The sequence below is a fragment of the Amblyomma mixtum genome, chromosome 1 (assembly GCF_055824585.1).
Source record: "Amblyomma mixtum isolate Tamu chromosome 1, ASM5582458v1, whole genome shotgun sequence".
In the NCBI taxonomy this organism is placed as follows: domain Eukaryota; kingdom Metazoa; phylum Arthropoda; class Arachnida; order Ixodida; family Ixodidae; genus Amblyomma; species Amblyomma mixtum.
Window position 1 is genome coordinate 221,071,317 of NC_143012.1, and position 16,768 is coordinate 221,088,084.

General features: G+C 50.0%; 1 protein-coding gene across 1 annotated transcript in view; it reads right to left on the reverse strand.

Annotated features, from left to right (window-relative positions):
* Positions 1 to 15,580, reverse strand: part of LOC149370972 (uncharacterized) — a 422,419-nt gene extending 406,839 nt beyond the window's left edge. The window contains exon 1 of the mRNA XM_089564096.1: positions 14,951 to 15,580. Within this exon, the coding sequence (XP_089420222.1) occupies positions 14,951 to 15,214 (264 nt within the window). The 5' untranslated portion in view covers positions 15,215 to 15,580. The remainder of the gene's footprint in view (positions 1 to 14,950) is intronic.
* Positions 15,581 to 16,768: the final 1,188 nt, after the last annotated feature.

Below are 16,768 nucleotides of genomic sequence, written 5' to 3' on the forward strand. Positions count from 1 at the left end.
AGCCATTTCTTTCTAATCTCGCTTGCATATTTGATCTCTTAACTATTCCCTCCTTTTTTCTTAAGAGCCACGAATATTATACAAAACGGTGCGTAGCTAGCAGCTGATTTACCCCGGAGCACGAAACAGACGTTGCGAAGCCGTTTCCCGAAGCACCGCCGAAGCTCACCGCGTGTGATATATATAGTTGTCGCGAGGGGCATGTCGAAATAGCGGGCGGCGGAACATTAAGGATGAATACGACCCTTGGCTCCCGCAGTAAAGGATCTTGATGTTTTTTTTTTTCAAGGGTGAAAGCGAGTCGGGGAGTTCCGAATAAACTGGCTTCGTGTGCCCAGCGGGCATGGAGTAGGGAAGGTCATGGTCACTCGCCACAGCATAGATGGCGAAATAGCTGTAAAAGGTGCGAAGGATCAAAGCATATAGGAGGCATTGCTCTGCGCGAACTCGAAACGAATTTAGCTTCGCTGTCAAAAAAAAAAGGGGACATAAAATACAGAAGTGTTAACTTCTATCGCCGAACCAGCTTAACGCGCTTTCAGGCGCCGCTGCCACGAGATCAGACCGGTTCCAAGTGAGAACTCAAAGAGCGGCCACTCCACTGAGCACTGATTGCGTAATAACAGGATGATGTTTATTTAAAGCGCAAGAACAATGATATGTTTTGCAAAGGACCCAGAAAGAAGAGTGGCGCAAATTTAAGCGCATACAGCCCTATGTGTTTTGTACATCGTGACAGCTTTGACAAACCCAATCACTGTGCTTGCATCGTTAGTTACCGCCGGCGATGAGTGCTATTTTCATGCCTGCGCGTCCTGTCAACACCTCCATTCACATCCATTCACATCCATTCATCCTGCGTCTCACTGCCGCAACTATGCATTTATATGCAAATCTCCTTACAATAGTCATATGCAAGCTGCTGAAGAACAATGAACCGGTTACACAAGTTATTTACGAGGGACAAGGGGATGGAAGGTGAACAATGTCAACTTGGGCTCGAGCTGTATGAAAACAGAGAGCTCCTACGTCGATCAGGTGTCGAACTGTACGTCTCTTGCTTTGAAAATAAAACTTATTTTTACCTGTCTGTGCTTCTCACATGCCATGCATACTATACTTTAGAACTGCCCTCCGAAAAGCGACACGCTTTTTTTCACATTTGCTTGCCGTGTTTGCCAAACATTCCTCACCTAATATGCCAAAAAAAAAAAAAAATATTAAAGGGACACTGAGGACAACTGCATCCAAATATATTTTCTCAGTAAAAATTGATTCTTCGCCTCTTTCTGGCTACGTTTACGTTTGTCCGGCAGTAAATAACGCATTTGTAGGCGAGGAAATTGCATTTAAAAATCTTCCAGCAAGGCGATTCAAACTCGTGACGTCCTTAACGAAAAGGACGGGTCGCCACCGTTTTGAAGTATACGGAGGTGCACTCTCGGATTTGAGCCCAAAATTCCGTGTCGACGCACGCATTTCACTTGCGAAATTAGCCGGTGACGGCGACACCTGTCTTCTGAACTATTCTAGCTTATTAAATCTCCGTTTTCCGGTGAGAACAGTCTCTCTGTGCTTGGAACGTGGTGCGCTATCGATTCAGGCCAACTTTCATTTGTCCTCACTGTCCCTTTAAGCAGAGCAGCACATGACTGCCCTTCCCCCCCCTCCCCCTCCCCCCCTCCTCCTCCTTCCTCTTTTCCTTACCTTTCAATTCGTCATATATTTCCATCTCGTGCCTTTTCGCACAGCTAATCAGGTCGCCCGGGAACAAACTTCCGCGACGCCCCCCATTTTTACTTCGCGGAGGTGTAAACAGGGACCCACCATTGTCCCCGCGCTTTCTTCATACGTCCAGGACTCAACAACGAATTCACCACCTCAAAAAAAAAAAAAAAACTCACTGACCGCCGTCTTTCTCTCTACACCTTATAGACAGCTGCCATTGTGTGTGCCGGCCGTCTCCCTTCGCGCGCACGCTCCAACAAACGTCCCGAAAGCCGCCGTCAGCTGCCATTCATCCCTCAGGGACCGAAGACTCGGCCACCCTGTCGATTGAAGGCAGCGAAGCGAGAGAGAGAGAGAGTACAGACACTCCTTCACTTCCGAAAGACGCAACGGGCACAAAGATCGCGACCTCCTGTGCAGACGTCGTCGGTTTGTTCCATTGTGAGGATATTACGCTGGCGAGTAGGTTTCGAGGACTTCCTGCTATTTGGCGCGCACGAAAATGATAAACGCCTCGCGCGACTCCCCCGATGAAAACAAGGGGCACCTTTCTTGAAATGTTTACTGCCTTTGTACGAAATAAGTGGGGTGATGATGAAGGGGGCGCAGTAGAATTTGTCCGGAGATTGGAAGAGGCCGCGGCTAGCTGGGGCGCAAACAAACGATTCGCCTTGTTTGCTGCCGAGTGGAGGTAACCCAGTTCTCGCGAAAGAGGCCCGCAATCCTGCGCAATGCTCTCGTGGAAGAGACAGAGGCGAACAGGGTTTGAACGGCCGGCGAGTGTATTTCTTCGATTGTTTCGAAAGACGCGTCGTTATAGGTGACCGCGCGCGTAACGGAACGTCGCCCGCCGAGCGGTTCGACGCCGAAATCACCGCGCGCAAATTTTCTTTCCCAGGGGAATGTTCTCTGTGTGGTCTCTATGGCGGGAAGAAGAAGAGGCGCAGCGAAGAACAACGCGCTTCTTCGGGGCAAGTAGTGGGGGTGAGAGAGCCGACACAGATTATTGAAGGGTTAACGGGACGCGCCGGTCGTTACTGCCTGATAGCTTTGCGAAATGCGCGTAATTGTATAGCGCGCAGGTATACGTACGTACAATGCAACTCGGCATACAAAGGATCGTATCGAGGTTTGTAAGTATACGGGGCTCTCCACGTAATCAGAGAATGCAAATTGAGGGATGTGTTCTGTTATTTTTTTTTCTCTGTCACGCGATGGTATCCGCCTGGCTGCCGTGTATAGACGCAAGACAAGCGAAGATGGCAGGCTGCCTTTGTTGTGAAAACGGTTAAGGAATTGGCGGCCTCCGTCGTTCAAGCGACACTGCCTCAGCGGATAACGGCGGACATTGTGGTAAACGACGACGACGTCCTTGTTTTTATTCAGATAGCGCACTCTTTTTGTTTGTTTGTTTGTTTGTTATCAGTCTCAGACAAAGCATGCGTGCCGAGACACCACTATACGTGTCGGCTTAAAATCCTGTGGGCTTGCATAGGCTTAATTTTTCTTCGACTGGAGTGGGCGTATCCGAGGCAATAGAGCTCCAGTGCTCTCTGTTTACAGCGTGTGCGTCATACATTAGCGACTGTATTCGATATTCGCACATGTCGATGAGGGCGCGTTCGGCCTTTTAAATATGCTTCGGAAGGGATACTATTTTTTTCACAGCGGTATGCTTACCGTATTTTCACGATGCGCTCTTGTTTATAGGCGACAAAGTAGGTTGCGTAGTTTGGGAATGTATTCAGAAATGAAATTAGTTGCATATGATTGGGTGTGAGCGACATCATGCAAGAGATTATCGATAACAGAGTAAACATTCTGATATGACCTCGCACAAATCAAAAAAGAAGGAAAAGCTCGAACAGAAGTAAATAAAACATGATGAAACAAATTTGCTTTACCATTTATGCCATATCTCTGAAACATGAGCTTCGCCGTCAAAGGCGAAATTAGAATGTGCCCCTCGCGTCATTTCACCACAATCTTCCCCAACTTTCGCTGTGATGTACTCTGATCCTTTGTGTTACAAATTCACGATCCGCACAAATGTTTTCATGAACGACTATCTGGGTAAAATTTCACTTTTTTGTTTTTGCCCCAGCATCTGGAAATGAACAGAAAATATCAGGGCTAGCGACATCGGAGAGGGAGCAAATTAGTGGCCTCGCTGCATTCATGGCGTGCATATTTCATGAATTAAGCGGCTCACAGACGAGAAGCCTAATAAGGATCCTCGTAGTCGATCCTTCGACAAGAGGTTTTCTCTTTTATTTATTTTTATTCAGATCAACGACGAGAGGCTTGTGCCGGACAGTGGCAACGGCCACCTCTTTTCGCAGCAAAGAAAGCATTAGAGCTGACGACATAAATGCGCAGGAAAAAGTAACGACGCACGGGAATTCCTCCGTGGATAAGATAAATTTTACATAGGAAAACCACGCTGAAGTCCATTTTTTTAAAACCAATAATGTCTAAGAAATACATGGTTCAAATGGGACTTACATGGTTCAATTGGCTTAAAGGCTTCTGAAATATGATATTTTGGCAAGTTAGCGGCAGTGGCGACCATTTTAGAATGACCGTTCGCCTCCATGTCAAGAAGCAGATTGCGTTTAACCTTTTCAGAACGCCATACTAAAACTGTCTACGGATATGCGGCACGCTAACGTAATTTCCCTTGCCATCACGCTAACGCTGTGCTAAAACTCTCTATATATTCTACCAACGCGCGCTAGCACTTCTCTAATGCAGATCTGTGAGCTCGCGTGCCTGTTGTGCATATATACACGTTGGCGGCACAGAATGATTATGGCGTATTGAAGCCTTGCTGCCACGTGTGGAAATTATGCCGACACACACACGCGCGCGCGCGCGCGCACGCACGCACGCACACGCGCACACACACACACACACAACCACACACACACACACACACACACACACACACACACACACACACACACACACACACACACACACACACACACTTTTGAGGCATGCTTTGAGAGCAGCAGCAGCAGCAGCTGCTAGTGGTTGGGGCTTTTAAGATTCTCTGCGTTTGGACGGGGCCGACCAGAGGCAGCGGATGATACCGCGACTGCGCCTCCGGCGGCCCGCTTCTCCTGTCTGGCCAGAGGCTGCAGGCTGTACCGCTGCTGCAACGGGCAAATCGCGTTTAGCGAAGTGTGCGTGCGTGTGTGCGCCGGCCATCGTCCGAGCGCTTCCCGGTCTCGTCCGGCGCAGTCTGCACCGGCAGCAGTATTTTCCTTCTCTTCTCTCCAGCTCGGGCGGCGTCCTGGGTCGACGATGGGCTTTTACAACGCGCCGCGTCAGCTATATCGTGGCGTCCGCTCCGAGCGCGCGCCTGAGAGCCCATTGATTCCCCCGTGGGCGCCGCCGCACTCTTGACAGCGGCTGCACTTAGAGGGTTTTGCTTGTTCTTCCTCCTCTCTGTGCGTCTTTATCCCCAGCTCACTGTTCTTGCAGCTGGGCGTGAAGCGTGTGAACGGTTGGTTAGCTGCGGCCTCCGGACAAGCCAACGAGGAACTACAGAGGCGTCAAGGGTTTGGTTCTGTTCCCCGTATTGCCTGCGGCTGATTGAGGGGGATTATGTCTTTACGGCTGGAAGAATGGTAATTTGTGTTGGTAGATCGATTGGTTGTGCGTGTGAAACGCGCTCCGTCCGCCTAATTTGGGCAGCAAGGAATGCAGTAGCGTTCCTGAACAGCGCGCATGTGCCGCTTTCCTGCAGGTGACTCGCGGAGGCTTCAGCACTGTCTTGCAGTGGCGTTTAATTGTATAAGGTGATCGCACATAATCGCACGCGGGAAGCTATAGTGCTGTCTGCACACGCAAAAAAGTGAGGGAATGAACAACAGCTCTTTTTAATCCGACCTCGGCTTCAAGAGCCGGTTCAAACGCGCCCGTTCGAAATAAGAGGCAGACATACACACCGAAACATGCAAAGATTACCAAACCAGCATGCTGTGAATGGCACAATATGGAGTTTTCCAGGGACTCTTGTTTTCCTCTGTGTAAGAAGAAAGTATTCGTATGTGATCCGTTCTGGAGTAATTCGCAGTGTACACTTATGCACGCACACAGTTTGCTCTCCGATAACTATTGCGGTGGCTCAATGGCTTTAGTGTTCGGCTGCTGATCCCAAAGTCCTGGGACGAAATCTCAGCCACGGCGGGTGTATTTTTATGGAGGAGAAATACAAAATTGCGCGTCTGGTGTGCAATGTCAATGCGCGTTAAAGAAATCCCAGGTGGTCTAATTATATTAATCAGGAGCCTTCCACTACAGCATTTCTCATAGCCCATGTGGCGAAAATGTTACCCCCATACTATTGCTCTCCCATTGCTCTGATATCCCAGGAATCCTTAGATATATCATCTCTCGACAGATTATTAATTTGAAGCATCTTCACTACCGCGATCAGACGGAGACAAAGGAAGACAGATTTAATACAGAATAAAAATGTTAGCCAGAGATATGGTGCCATTGTCATTTTGGTCATAAAGCAACAGGCTCTCGCAATATACGGCGAAATACACCCCTTTCTCGGCCGAGGTGCATGTATCGATGCCAGGCTGTTTTTCCATAGCATGCGCAGATCTCCAACACAAAATGCTTACGCGATTAAATGGATGCGCAATACAACTCAACTGGGAGCATTTAAAAACAGTACCTCTAAACAGGGCGCCATAGTTACGTAAGAATAGATAATAATAAGTATTGCTCACGTGGGAAGAGGCGAAAGACACAGAAACCCTAACGTTCGATTACAAAATATTTACATTATTATTTGCCGGCTTCGAATTGTTGTGGTCATTAGGCAAAACGTAACTAAAGGAATAAATAGATTAATGCTGAAGAAGTGAGCAAGCAAAAAAATGGCCACATTCTCTTCAGCGTGCGTCCTACGCTTTCTTGCCACGCGCCTCGCCATTGTTAGCCCCGAATGACGCCACTATGCCTCCTCCAAACTTTTCACGCATCTCAGCTGCTCGCGTGCCTTACTCATGGACCAACTCCGGAAATCGCTTCGCTCATGACGTTATGGTTCCGGCAGGGGGCAACCGTAAGTGGGCCAAGCGTGGGACTGACACCTCTCTTAAAAGCCCAAAGGACGGCCGTGGGCGCGATGACAAAGCTTCGCGCCGCAAAGCGGTCACCAGCCGCCGCCGGGCGCACCGTTATTGACGGCTCGCGTGGACCAACGCTAACGCGCCAACTCAAGGCAAACCCTTGCCTCCACCTCTTCTCCCCCCCCCCCCCCCCCCCCCCCCCGTCATCTCTTACGGCCTCTTGAAGAGCCTCACTCTCGCAACACATCTATACTAACGGAATTTACTGGGAGAGGAGAAAACGTCAAAGGGGTAAGCGGGCGTAATGCTCCGATTCCATTCGAAAAATTAAAAAAAAGTTATGGAAGAAAACTTGACAGCACAGCGCGGCACTACAAAGGGGCCGCTTTGTTTGTCGACTACGCGCGCCTCTTCACTCAGAGAGAGAGGGAGTGAGAAAGCGAGAAGAGAGAGAGAAAGAGAGACGAGAGAGAGAAACCATTGTCTCCATCTGCAAGCCTCGGCGCCAAACGCTCCCTTCTCACCTCTTCCTCTTGTACGAGATCTCCTCCCTCCCCCCCCCCCCCCCCTCCCCAACACCTCGAAGCGACCGGAAAACCGCTGCCCTGGCGCTGAGCCGACGTCGTCGACGCCGCCGCCGCCGCCGTATTGTGTTCCTCAAATGGCCGATTATGAACACCAGCAGGCTCTGGAGGAGCCAAGCAGCGGTGAAGCTAGCTGCCGCCTTCGCTGCTGATGCGAGCGAGGGGAAGACGACGGGAAGAAAGCGCCCACGCAGCACTTTTTGGCCGAGTTTGAGCCCCCCTCCCTTCCTCCTATCCAAGCCCCCGCGGGCCGCGCCGCGATCGCGCGGGATGGAGCGCCGGCTCTGGCGGCCACCCGATGAGTGATGGCACCCTGGCCGGCCGCACGCCTTGCGCTTCCCTAACTGTTGTGTGCAGCGTGTGGCGTAACTGCTGAAGCGGCGCAGATGGGCAAGTTGAGTGGTCGATTACGATTTGGGGAGATGGCCTTCTGCGCTTGTTTATAACTGACCCCCATTTCCGGAAGGCAGGCCTAATTTTTGGACACCCGAGAGTCTGGAGACTGTTGTTGTGGAAGCATTGTTTCAAGAAAGTCTGGAGTGGCCGAGTTTATTTCTTTTTTCAATCCACCCCGAGCTGTAGATATACGATTATGTTTCACCGACTGGTCCAAACTGCGTGCCCGCTTCAGTTGACTGTAACCCAACAATGAAGCAAAAAACAGGATGGCAGGATTGTCGTACGCGCCACGAATGCCTTCTTCCTTAAGGTCGTCTTTTTTAATCTGCATCAAATACTATAAACTTTTGTTCTCTATGGGCATTTGTACAAACCCTATTCTCTTGAAGAGCACGGAAAGTAGTTTGGTTCGCCTTCCATTTTTTGATGTTCCTTGACGCTGTAACCTACCTACGTTAGTGCCAGCTATGGCACTAACCTCTTTCCCGTTTGATTAAGAGGTCCGAATTCTTACTTTGCCTCGCAGAGTCAAAGCATTGATTTCTCTTATTTATCAACTGCACCGGGGAGCTTCCATGACAGCTGAGTCACTTGAAAACATCTTTTTAGCTCCGTAAGCCTCGTGCAGAACTAGCGTCCCTGAATCCTCCTGCATTTGAAATGTTAACCGCACGATTAAACTAAAGTCAACCATGGGCATTACAATTCCAGGAACCGGATACCAGAACCACATACGAAGAACCGACGAAGTCGAGCTTTCGACAAAAGTAAGCGAACTCTTTTCATTAGAGCCACCCCTTACTGGAGGAAAAATTCTAGAGGCCCGTGTACTGTGCGATGTCAGTGCACGTTAAAGAACCTCAGGTGGTCGAAATTTCCGGAGCCCTTCACTACGGCGTCTCTCATAGCCTGAGTCGCTTTGGGACGTTAAAACCCCATAAACCAAACCAAACCAAACCTTACTGGACATAAACGCCTGTCCGCCACTGCATTTTTTTTTTGTTGCTTAGTTAACCAACTCATATGCGGTAAACTCTGAGGGCACAGTTATCTAAAAGTTTCAACACGCACGCATCCGGGCGTCTGAAGCGCTGCACCGAATTAGTCGGACGGTGCGGGTTGAGAAAGAGAGAGCGCAGGCCAAGTAGGCGGGGGAGAGATCGACCTGACGATGGAGGCGAGCGCGTGACGGAAGACCCTTTTCTTCGACCTCCTTCCTTCGCCTCCGATCCCTTCGCGGCGAAGGGAGGAAAGGAAACGGATGGGACGAGAGCGCTAAATGTCGCAGCCTTTTCTTTCCCATTAGCGTAGGCAGCGGGCTTTCCGGGGCTTGACAGAGGAGGCCTCGCCGGTTAAAAGCGCAATCGCGGCTATAACGCGATCTCTTCGGGAAGGAAAATGGCGGCAGACGGGAGAGAGAAGTTAGAGGCGCCGCAAGGGAGCTCGTAGACGAGAGGTTTGATTGAAAATTATTGTGGCCGCGCCCTCGTAATGCGATCGCGACGCTTTGGCCCGCGTGTGGCTCCGTTTTCATCTCGTCGAGTCGTCGGACGTGTTCGCCCTAATTTCGTTTACGGTTTAACCTACGACTGCAGCCCTCCCCTCCATTCCTCTCGCGTGTCGTATCTTTTTGTCTTCTGCCCACCTTTTTATTTTTTTTTTGTTTGGCTAGACTGGGTGTGTTTTTTCCCCTCTTTCCGAATCCTGCCCCAGCTTCATGATGGCTGCGGCGTGCCTTCTCTGTCCGAGCCGTTTCGGGAAACGCAGCTGGGGGCGACAAGAACGACGAGAGCGCTTTTCGGGGAAAAACATCCGATATAAGCACACACAGAACCAGCGGCTGGCACTGTTGCTATTTTTAGAAGCGCGAACGCTCTGGCATATGTGAGAGGCAGAATGCGTTACTGTCGAGTGTCGCTTGACACGTGCCGGAATGAAAGGCCTTCGCCGGGTTTGGGTGCAAAACGGCCGACGTATCTCCAAAGCGTTTATATACGGTTAGAGGAACGATTCCCTGCGTTCGTCTCCCTAGCACGTTTGTCCTTTATATACTGGCTTGATCGCAATGACGCGTTCGAGACAATTTCGAAGGCGCGTACATCGTCATCAGAGCCCTTGTCTAGAGGAAATATTTTTTCTCTAAATTTGATCATTGTTACAATTATAAATTAATCTTGACAGAGGAGAATACGAAAGCGTTCGTGCACTGAGATTTCGGTACTTCTTTATCTGGTTGAGATAAATGCCAAACTATCTGTTATCCTGCACAACGTAGCCAGCCCACAGTCTTACCTAAATATGGTAAAGCTCAGTGGAATAATTAATGCCATTTTTTTCGCTGTTCTTGGATCGCTCTGCAGCACAGTGCACCTAGCCTTGAGTACGGCGTACACAGGATTAGTCTCAATACGGCACATGCGCAAAGTTCCTGCATCTTCGGAGCGGAAGCTCTACTTTGCGACCAAAGCTGCAAAAGCCTGTTCACCGCTGAAGCCTGACCTCGAATTGACCTGAGCTTAAACAAAGCAAATAAATGAATAATATTACCGTGACTAGGTTTCGAGCCCGCACTGGTGGGAACAGATCAGCTTTCGCTGGCCCGTGCACGAGAGCACTACGCAACCGCCGCAGCCGAAAACGCCCCGTGTTAAATTGCAACACACTTTCGTGCTCTGTACATCGTCATCTTCATCAACTAATACTACTATTTAATAATATCTTCGCCTGACGTGTCAACGACCCAGGAAAGCAAAACCAAGAGCCAACCAGACAAAACACATGCTTTCGCGCGTCTATTCGGTATAACTACGTTAAAACCCTACCCCCTTTTTTTCTCAAGGCAAAACTTCCAGAACCTGGCGCGCAGCCTATACCAACACTCGGTCTGGAATCTTCGACTTAATCCCCTATCCGTCACCACGGGGGACCCCAGACGACGACGGCGCGTTGGACAACGGGGCTACTAAGCCTTACCCCCTCACCCTCCTGTCTTGCACGAGAGCAGGCAGGCCCCTGGAAACAACAGGGTCCGTCATCCCGCGGCTTACGTTTCCCACGAGGGGATGCTGCAGGCAGCGGCGGCCGTCGCGCGAAAGAGGATCTCAATTTGGCACCGCTCAGGCATGCGGGACAGAGACAGCGGTGTCCGCTGGCCCGCCCGTTTCCATCCCCCTCTCATACCCCCTTTCCATCTATTTTGTGTACACGTATACTTTTCCTAGGCGCCTCAGGTGACACGTGGGATATGGCTGATGACATGCAGAGACGCGTATGCCACCACCGCCCTTGCAGGTCTGTCTGCCGCGCGTCGAGCGTGAGTCACATGAGACGTGACTCACGGACGGTGGGCGGATGGCGCACGGTGAGGGCCACCGCTGGCGTGAGCTCCTCACCGCCGAAGCCATAACCACGGAGTGCATCACAATGGATTAATCCTTAGGCGGCGCGTTGACGTCCGCAGGGCGCTCGGGTTTCCACTAATAGGGAGAAACTGCAGGCTGAGCTGATGACTGCGGGCTGGGATAAGTCGGGCATCCTGCGGCGCTGGCTATGGGCAGATGTGTGAACGGGACAGGTTAAGGGCACTAATTCCAAGAAGAAAAAAAGCAGGGTGGGAGGGGGGGGGGGGGGCGGTGACGCCATCTTTGTGACTCCTTGATGACGCTTTTGTGTTGCTTTGCTAATCTCGCATTGCTCCCACCGTAAGCATGTAGTGCGACTGCCTTCAATCTCGAAAGTTCTTTTTCACTTCGAACACGGTTTGAAAGCTCGAAGTTTCTCTATAAGCTTACCTTGATCATAAGCACGTTGATAACTTTGACAACAAACTTACAAGTTGCCTGCTCTGTAGCCTCAATGGTCATTACTACATTACTGCGCAAGAAGCGTCATGGGACGCTTCCATGAATATGGGACGCTTAACAGGAGATATATGAATTTTGGCAGGTTCAGCAGCTATACAAGGCAAACACGAAAGCGGGCTCTTCCATTTCTTGAGCCATCCGAAAGCATAACATTTGCACATTAATTTATACGTCCTCTTCGTAATGAGTGGGGAGCGGCAAAAGCAAACGTAATTCAAGTTTTCAGTTCTTTCACAGCTGGCGTGGTTTTCCAGGAAACGCTAGCAGTTAGTTACCTTCTAGGTTTGCTGGCTGTTGATCATCAGCATAAAAATTACCCTTTGGCCTTCCGTGATGTATCGGGCAGGTTAGAGCCGTATTTAAACGGCTTCGCTTCCTTGACTGTGGTTCGTTTCACGCTTTTCGGTACGATCTCTTACTTGAGGAAGCCTGTCTGCTTAAAGCGCTCAGAAGGTCTTTAACACGTACCTCTAAACACCGAAAGGATGAGGACAGGGCCCCCTAATCTTACACAGCTTAACGGGTGCCATAAGAGCTACATTACACGGCTTAGAAACAAACCTCGCATCCTGGTTATTTTTGGCAAATACGGTACGTTTTGGATCTTGCCCTTGCGATACCTCTCGTCGTGTGGCGGTGATCAAAATTTATAAAACGTCAAATAATTTAAGCTTTTTCTGCACCATTACTAAAGGAACTGAAGCAGGGGCTGTAACAGCATTTCCTAGAATAGCTACGAATGAGGTCAGCTACGGGGAGCGTGCCCGATAGTTAAATGCTCGAGCGCTCCGTGTATCTCGGATGTTAGCAGATTCGACGTTAAAGAAATGAACGATTTCACACCGTCTCGAAAGAGATAGACATTTCAGCACCGCTTATTGTAATCAGCTTGAACGCGGAAAATAGCAAAAATAGCCGAAAATAAGTAGCGCAGATCAGCAGCCGGAAATCAGCAACGTAAAATGATATGTTCGTAAATAAGATGTTCGCTCATGACAAGTCAGTCGTTATTTTAGTTAACGCTATCGCGATTTTTCATTTGGACGTACTTTTCGAAAGAAGTCCCATTTTATCTCCAGGCTTTCCCGAATGCCGCTTGTCTCAGCATCACGCAAAATAAAATCATCGGCATCCGAAACCTTTATTTCACTACCCTCTCATCATCATCGTCAGCGTGACTACGCCCACTGCAGGGCAAAGGCCTCTCTCCCTTGTCTCTCCAATTAATCTTGTCCTTCGCCAGTTGCGGGCACCACCCTCTCACGGGGACGCTATGGGAGGACCATGTGTTTCTTTCGGTGGCCACGTACAGCCTCTGGCAACAGACCACGCTCGAGGAGGCTAAAGTCAAAATACTCTAATTTCATCTCCACAAGTGTGGACTTCAGCCAGCGGCTAATAATAGATCTAGTGTACTATCCACTTGCGCATCACGCTGTCCAGAGACTTCTGTGCCCGACTGTACAAGGTTTTGCTCATATTCCGCGGGAATGGAGCGCTGAACGACGTATAGGTAGTTAAACAGCACTTATCGATATTTGCTGCAGCTAGCTAGAGACGCTATGTGCACCACACAGACAACTGTCGAGTCCCCGTAAGCTGGCCAGTTACCAATATTACTTTGAAGTCTAAATTTTTTCTCTGGTGAGTGGTCGCGGCAACGAGTTTTTTCCGAAAGATAGCCTATACGTACGAATGTGCTGAGTAAGACTTTGACACTTAGGTTTGGCCTGCCCAACAGCGTGACAGTAAACAAATGTATTTCCCCAGCTGCCTGTTAAGCCGCAGAGCTTTGGAGCGAGCGCTTCACTGCATAGCGCACGCCATGACGAGCGCCGTCTGGCAGGAAAGCGCACCTTTGATAACAATTTGCCAGCTAATCAGTTGCTTTCTCATGACGACGCCCTGCGAAACATGCACCGTGCAAAGCTCAAAATACGAAATGTACCAGTAATAATAATAAAAAAAAAACAGGCTGAGGTAACAGCCACGAACGATATTTCCGTCTCTTTGTGCATTCATGCGCCTAAATGAAAAGTGCTCAGAAGGAAAGAAAAAGTCCTCAACAACAACTGGGTGAGTAATCATTGATTGAATGCTACTAAAGCACCGCCCCCCCCCCCCTTTTCGTATTACTTCGAGCTCAACACGGGACGATCACTGAATTTACTGCTTGATTTATTCCACGACAACTTAATCCAAGCTCCGGTTTAGGGGATTACGTTTACTAGCTAGCGGTTGAATTATGTTAGGCTCGGGGCACCGCAGGTGGGAGATTACATTTCCGAGGCCCTTGAATTTCCGGCGAGACGTAAAAAAAAAAAAAGACACAGCGAAAGCGAGGATAAAGGAAACGACCGCAATGGGAAAATCCCCGCGCCGACGCCACAACGACGCGCACCTCGCTAAGCAACATCTGTCGCGCAAAACCACACCAAACAGCGCAAGTTGTCGCTTTACTGCGGCGGATTTCGTCATAACATCGGCGCCTAGATATGGAGCGTTTCAGCTGGTGCACTTGTTCGGCGCGTTTTGTTTGTGTTTACAAAGTCCCGCTTGCCTTCCCGCGCGCGCACCGCTGTTAGCGTGTTTGTTGTCCCCGGAACGCCTGTTCTGTTTGTGTATAGTAACTGAGACGGCGATAACAGTCGTTAGCGTGGCGCAAGCGGCGTGGAATCAGTCCTCACAGTGCGACGAAACCCGACAGTCATTGTAGTCATTGAAGAAATTATGAAACTTTCATTGTTACTTCAACAAAAATACCAGAAAGCGCTAAATTGTCGGCATATCGCGCGTTATTCTACGCATTCGAATCCGAATTTCCAAGCTCATCTTTAAACTGATACTTTGAACGACATCATGCACAGTCTTTGTCAAAAGGCTCCATGGTTTGCTTCTCATTCGTATAATAGAGCCCTCACGGCTTCCCTAACGATCACAAAGTTCTGTGAAGGTGAGGACACGGGTTCTTCTTACCATACAGAGATTTACAGCTTGAGGGCTGGCATAATAGCTTTAATATACGATTGAGAAGAAAAACGTGCAGCCTGGTTACTTTTGACAAAGACTGTACATGAGACAACCGCAGAAAATGGTCTCTTTTTTTCTTGATGAGTGTGCCTACGGACAGAAAGATAATGTCGTTGAACATCGACACTTACTGAGGACACTTAGTTATGAGACGAGTGTTGAAATCCTTTAAAAATATTAGTAAGCGCCTCGGTTCGCTTACAATGCCCCGACTAGCAGCACGCGTGGCTAGTAGGCGAACCGAACTCACCGTTATCTCGTAGTAGGCGTGCTGTGCAGGACCCCCCGAGTGGGGCACTCTGGACGTGGTCATGCTCCGGGTATCCGATAGGGCGATCACCGAAGCCGGCACCGGTCCATCGTAGCCGACACCGCCCCCCGACACGGCGTACGAGGGCGACAGCGTGCTGCCGTGCACCGTCCAGATTGCCGGCGATGGCAGCGTCGACGACGTCGCGTACGACGCCGCGCGACCCACCGGCGGCGGCTCGCACGCTCCCACGCGGGCCATCATGCCGCGCGTGCCAAACTGCTGAGCGCGCTCCAGAATGAACGCTCTGTCGTCCGCTTCTTCGCACACACACTCTACCGCTCAGTCGCTGCTACTCGGCACCGTGGTCATCTGCGGCCGGTACAACGCGCACGCACACACGCGCACTCACGACGGCGCACGGTCAAAACCGAAACTCACGTGAAGACGCTGTTGACACGCAAGACAGGCGAAGAAGCGCGCGCGCGGGGTTATCCGTTCACATGGAGCACGACGAACGGTCCACCGGCGGCGTCTGTTCACATCCGTAACGCGCGCGCGGGCTGGCGAGCTCCACCACGCTGCGAACGCGAGAAGCGACGCTGGAGTTGTGAAGACCGGGCGAACGGCCGCCACTCGCCATCCTACCGCCGCCACCTGCTTCTTCCTGCCCCGGGGGGAGAGGCAGGCAAAAGGGGAAAGAGAGACGCGCGGAGCGCGCTCGAAAAAACGTTGCGCCAATGGCAGTCCGACTCTCTTTCTCCACTGACCAATGGGAGCGCGAGTTTCGGTTTCGCTTGGGTGGCGCTCGCGTGCTTGTGGGTGCGCGCGAGGTTTCGGTTTTGGATTTCGGTCGCGTGCGACGCCACCGCGCTTTCTTTCTTCCTCATTTTTTTTTTCGCTCTCTCTCTTCCCGGGCATTCGTCCGTGCGACGAAAGGTCTTTTGTTTGCGTCGTCGCCGAGCCATTTGGGCTGGCCGCTGTGCTTGTTGCATTTGTTTCCGTACCGCGAAGCCGCTGTCGCGAGAGAAAGCGGTCCTTGCGGAGAGGGCGAAAAGGGGGAGTAAAAAATACAAGCACGCAAAAAAGCGCTTGCGTGTCTGTTGTTCGGGAAGCGATGCGTGGGGGTTAATAAACCCTCACATTTCATTGCGATTTCAGCGGGTTCGCAGGAAAGACGGCCGCTGCTTTTCGTCTCTTTTCTACTTTTTCTGCGTCCGTAATAATCCTGGGCTTTCAGAGCTTTGCCGCTAAAGGCACGAAGTCCAGGCTGGCACAAAACACGGTTCCCGGCGTAGTGTTTACTGGTCTTTACAGTCAGCACTTTTATCAGTTTTTGTTGTTTTAACGTGCTTTTTATTCAGATGGCTTGTGGTTGATTTGCTGCAGGCTTGTTTTAATTTTTAAATGCATTATTTTTGTTTCATATTGCTGCAAAGCGTTGCTGCGGACGTTAGGAAGAAAAAAAAGAAGAAATTGGCGTTATGGTGTTTTAAAATATAAAGGAAACAAAATCAATTCAGTTTTTTTATAAAGCGCTCATTTAGCGTACTGTTCTACTGAAATACATTTTTTACAGAAAAATGAGTCCCCTCAGGGGCCAAGCGAAAGGCTGAAGCCGCTGACTATAGCTCCGTTTCTCGATTTATTTATTTATTTATTTATTTATTTATTCAAGTTACCCCTAAAGGCCCTCCAGAAGAGGGTATTACATAGGGGGAGGGGGGGGGGGGTGCTGTCGTAAGTAATCGCGATACATTTTAACAAGTAAGTGTAACAAAAAACGTTAATTAAAACATAAGGCAGCACACAAAGAAA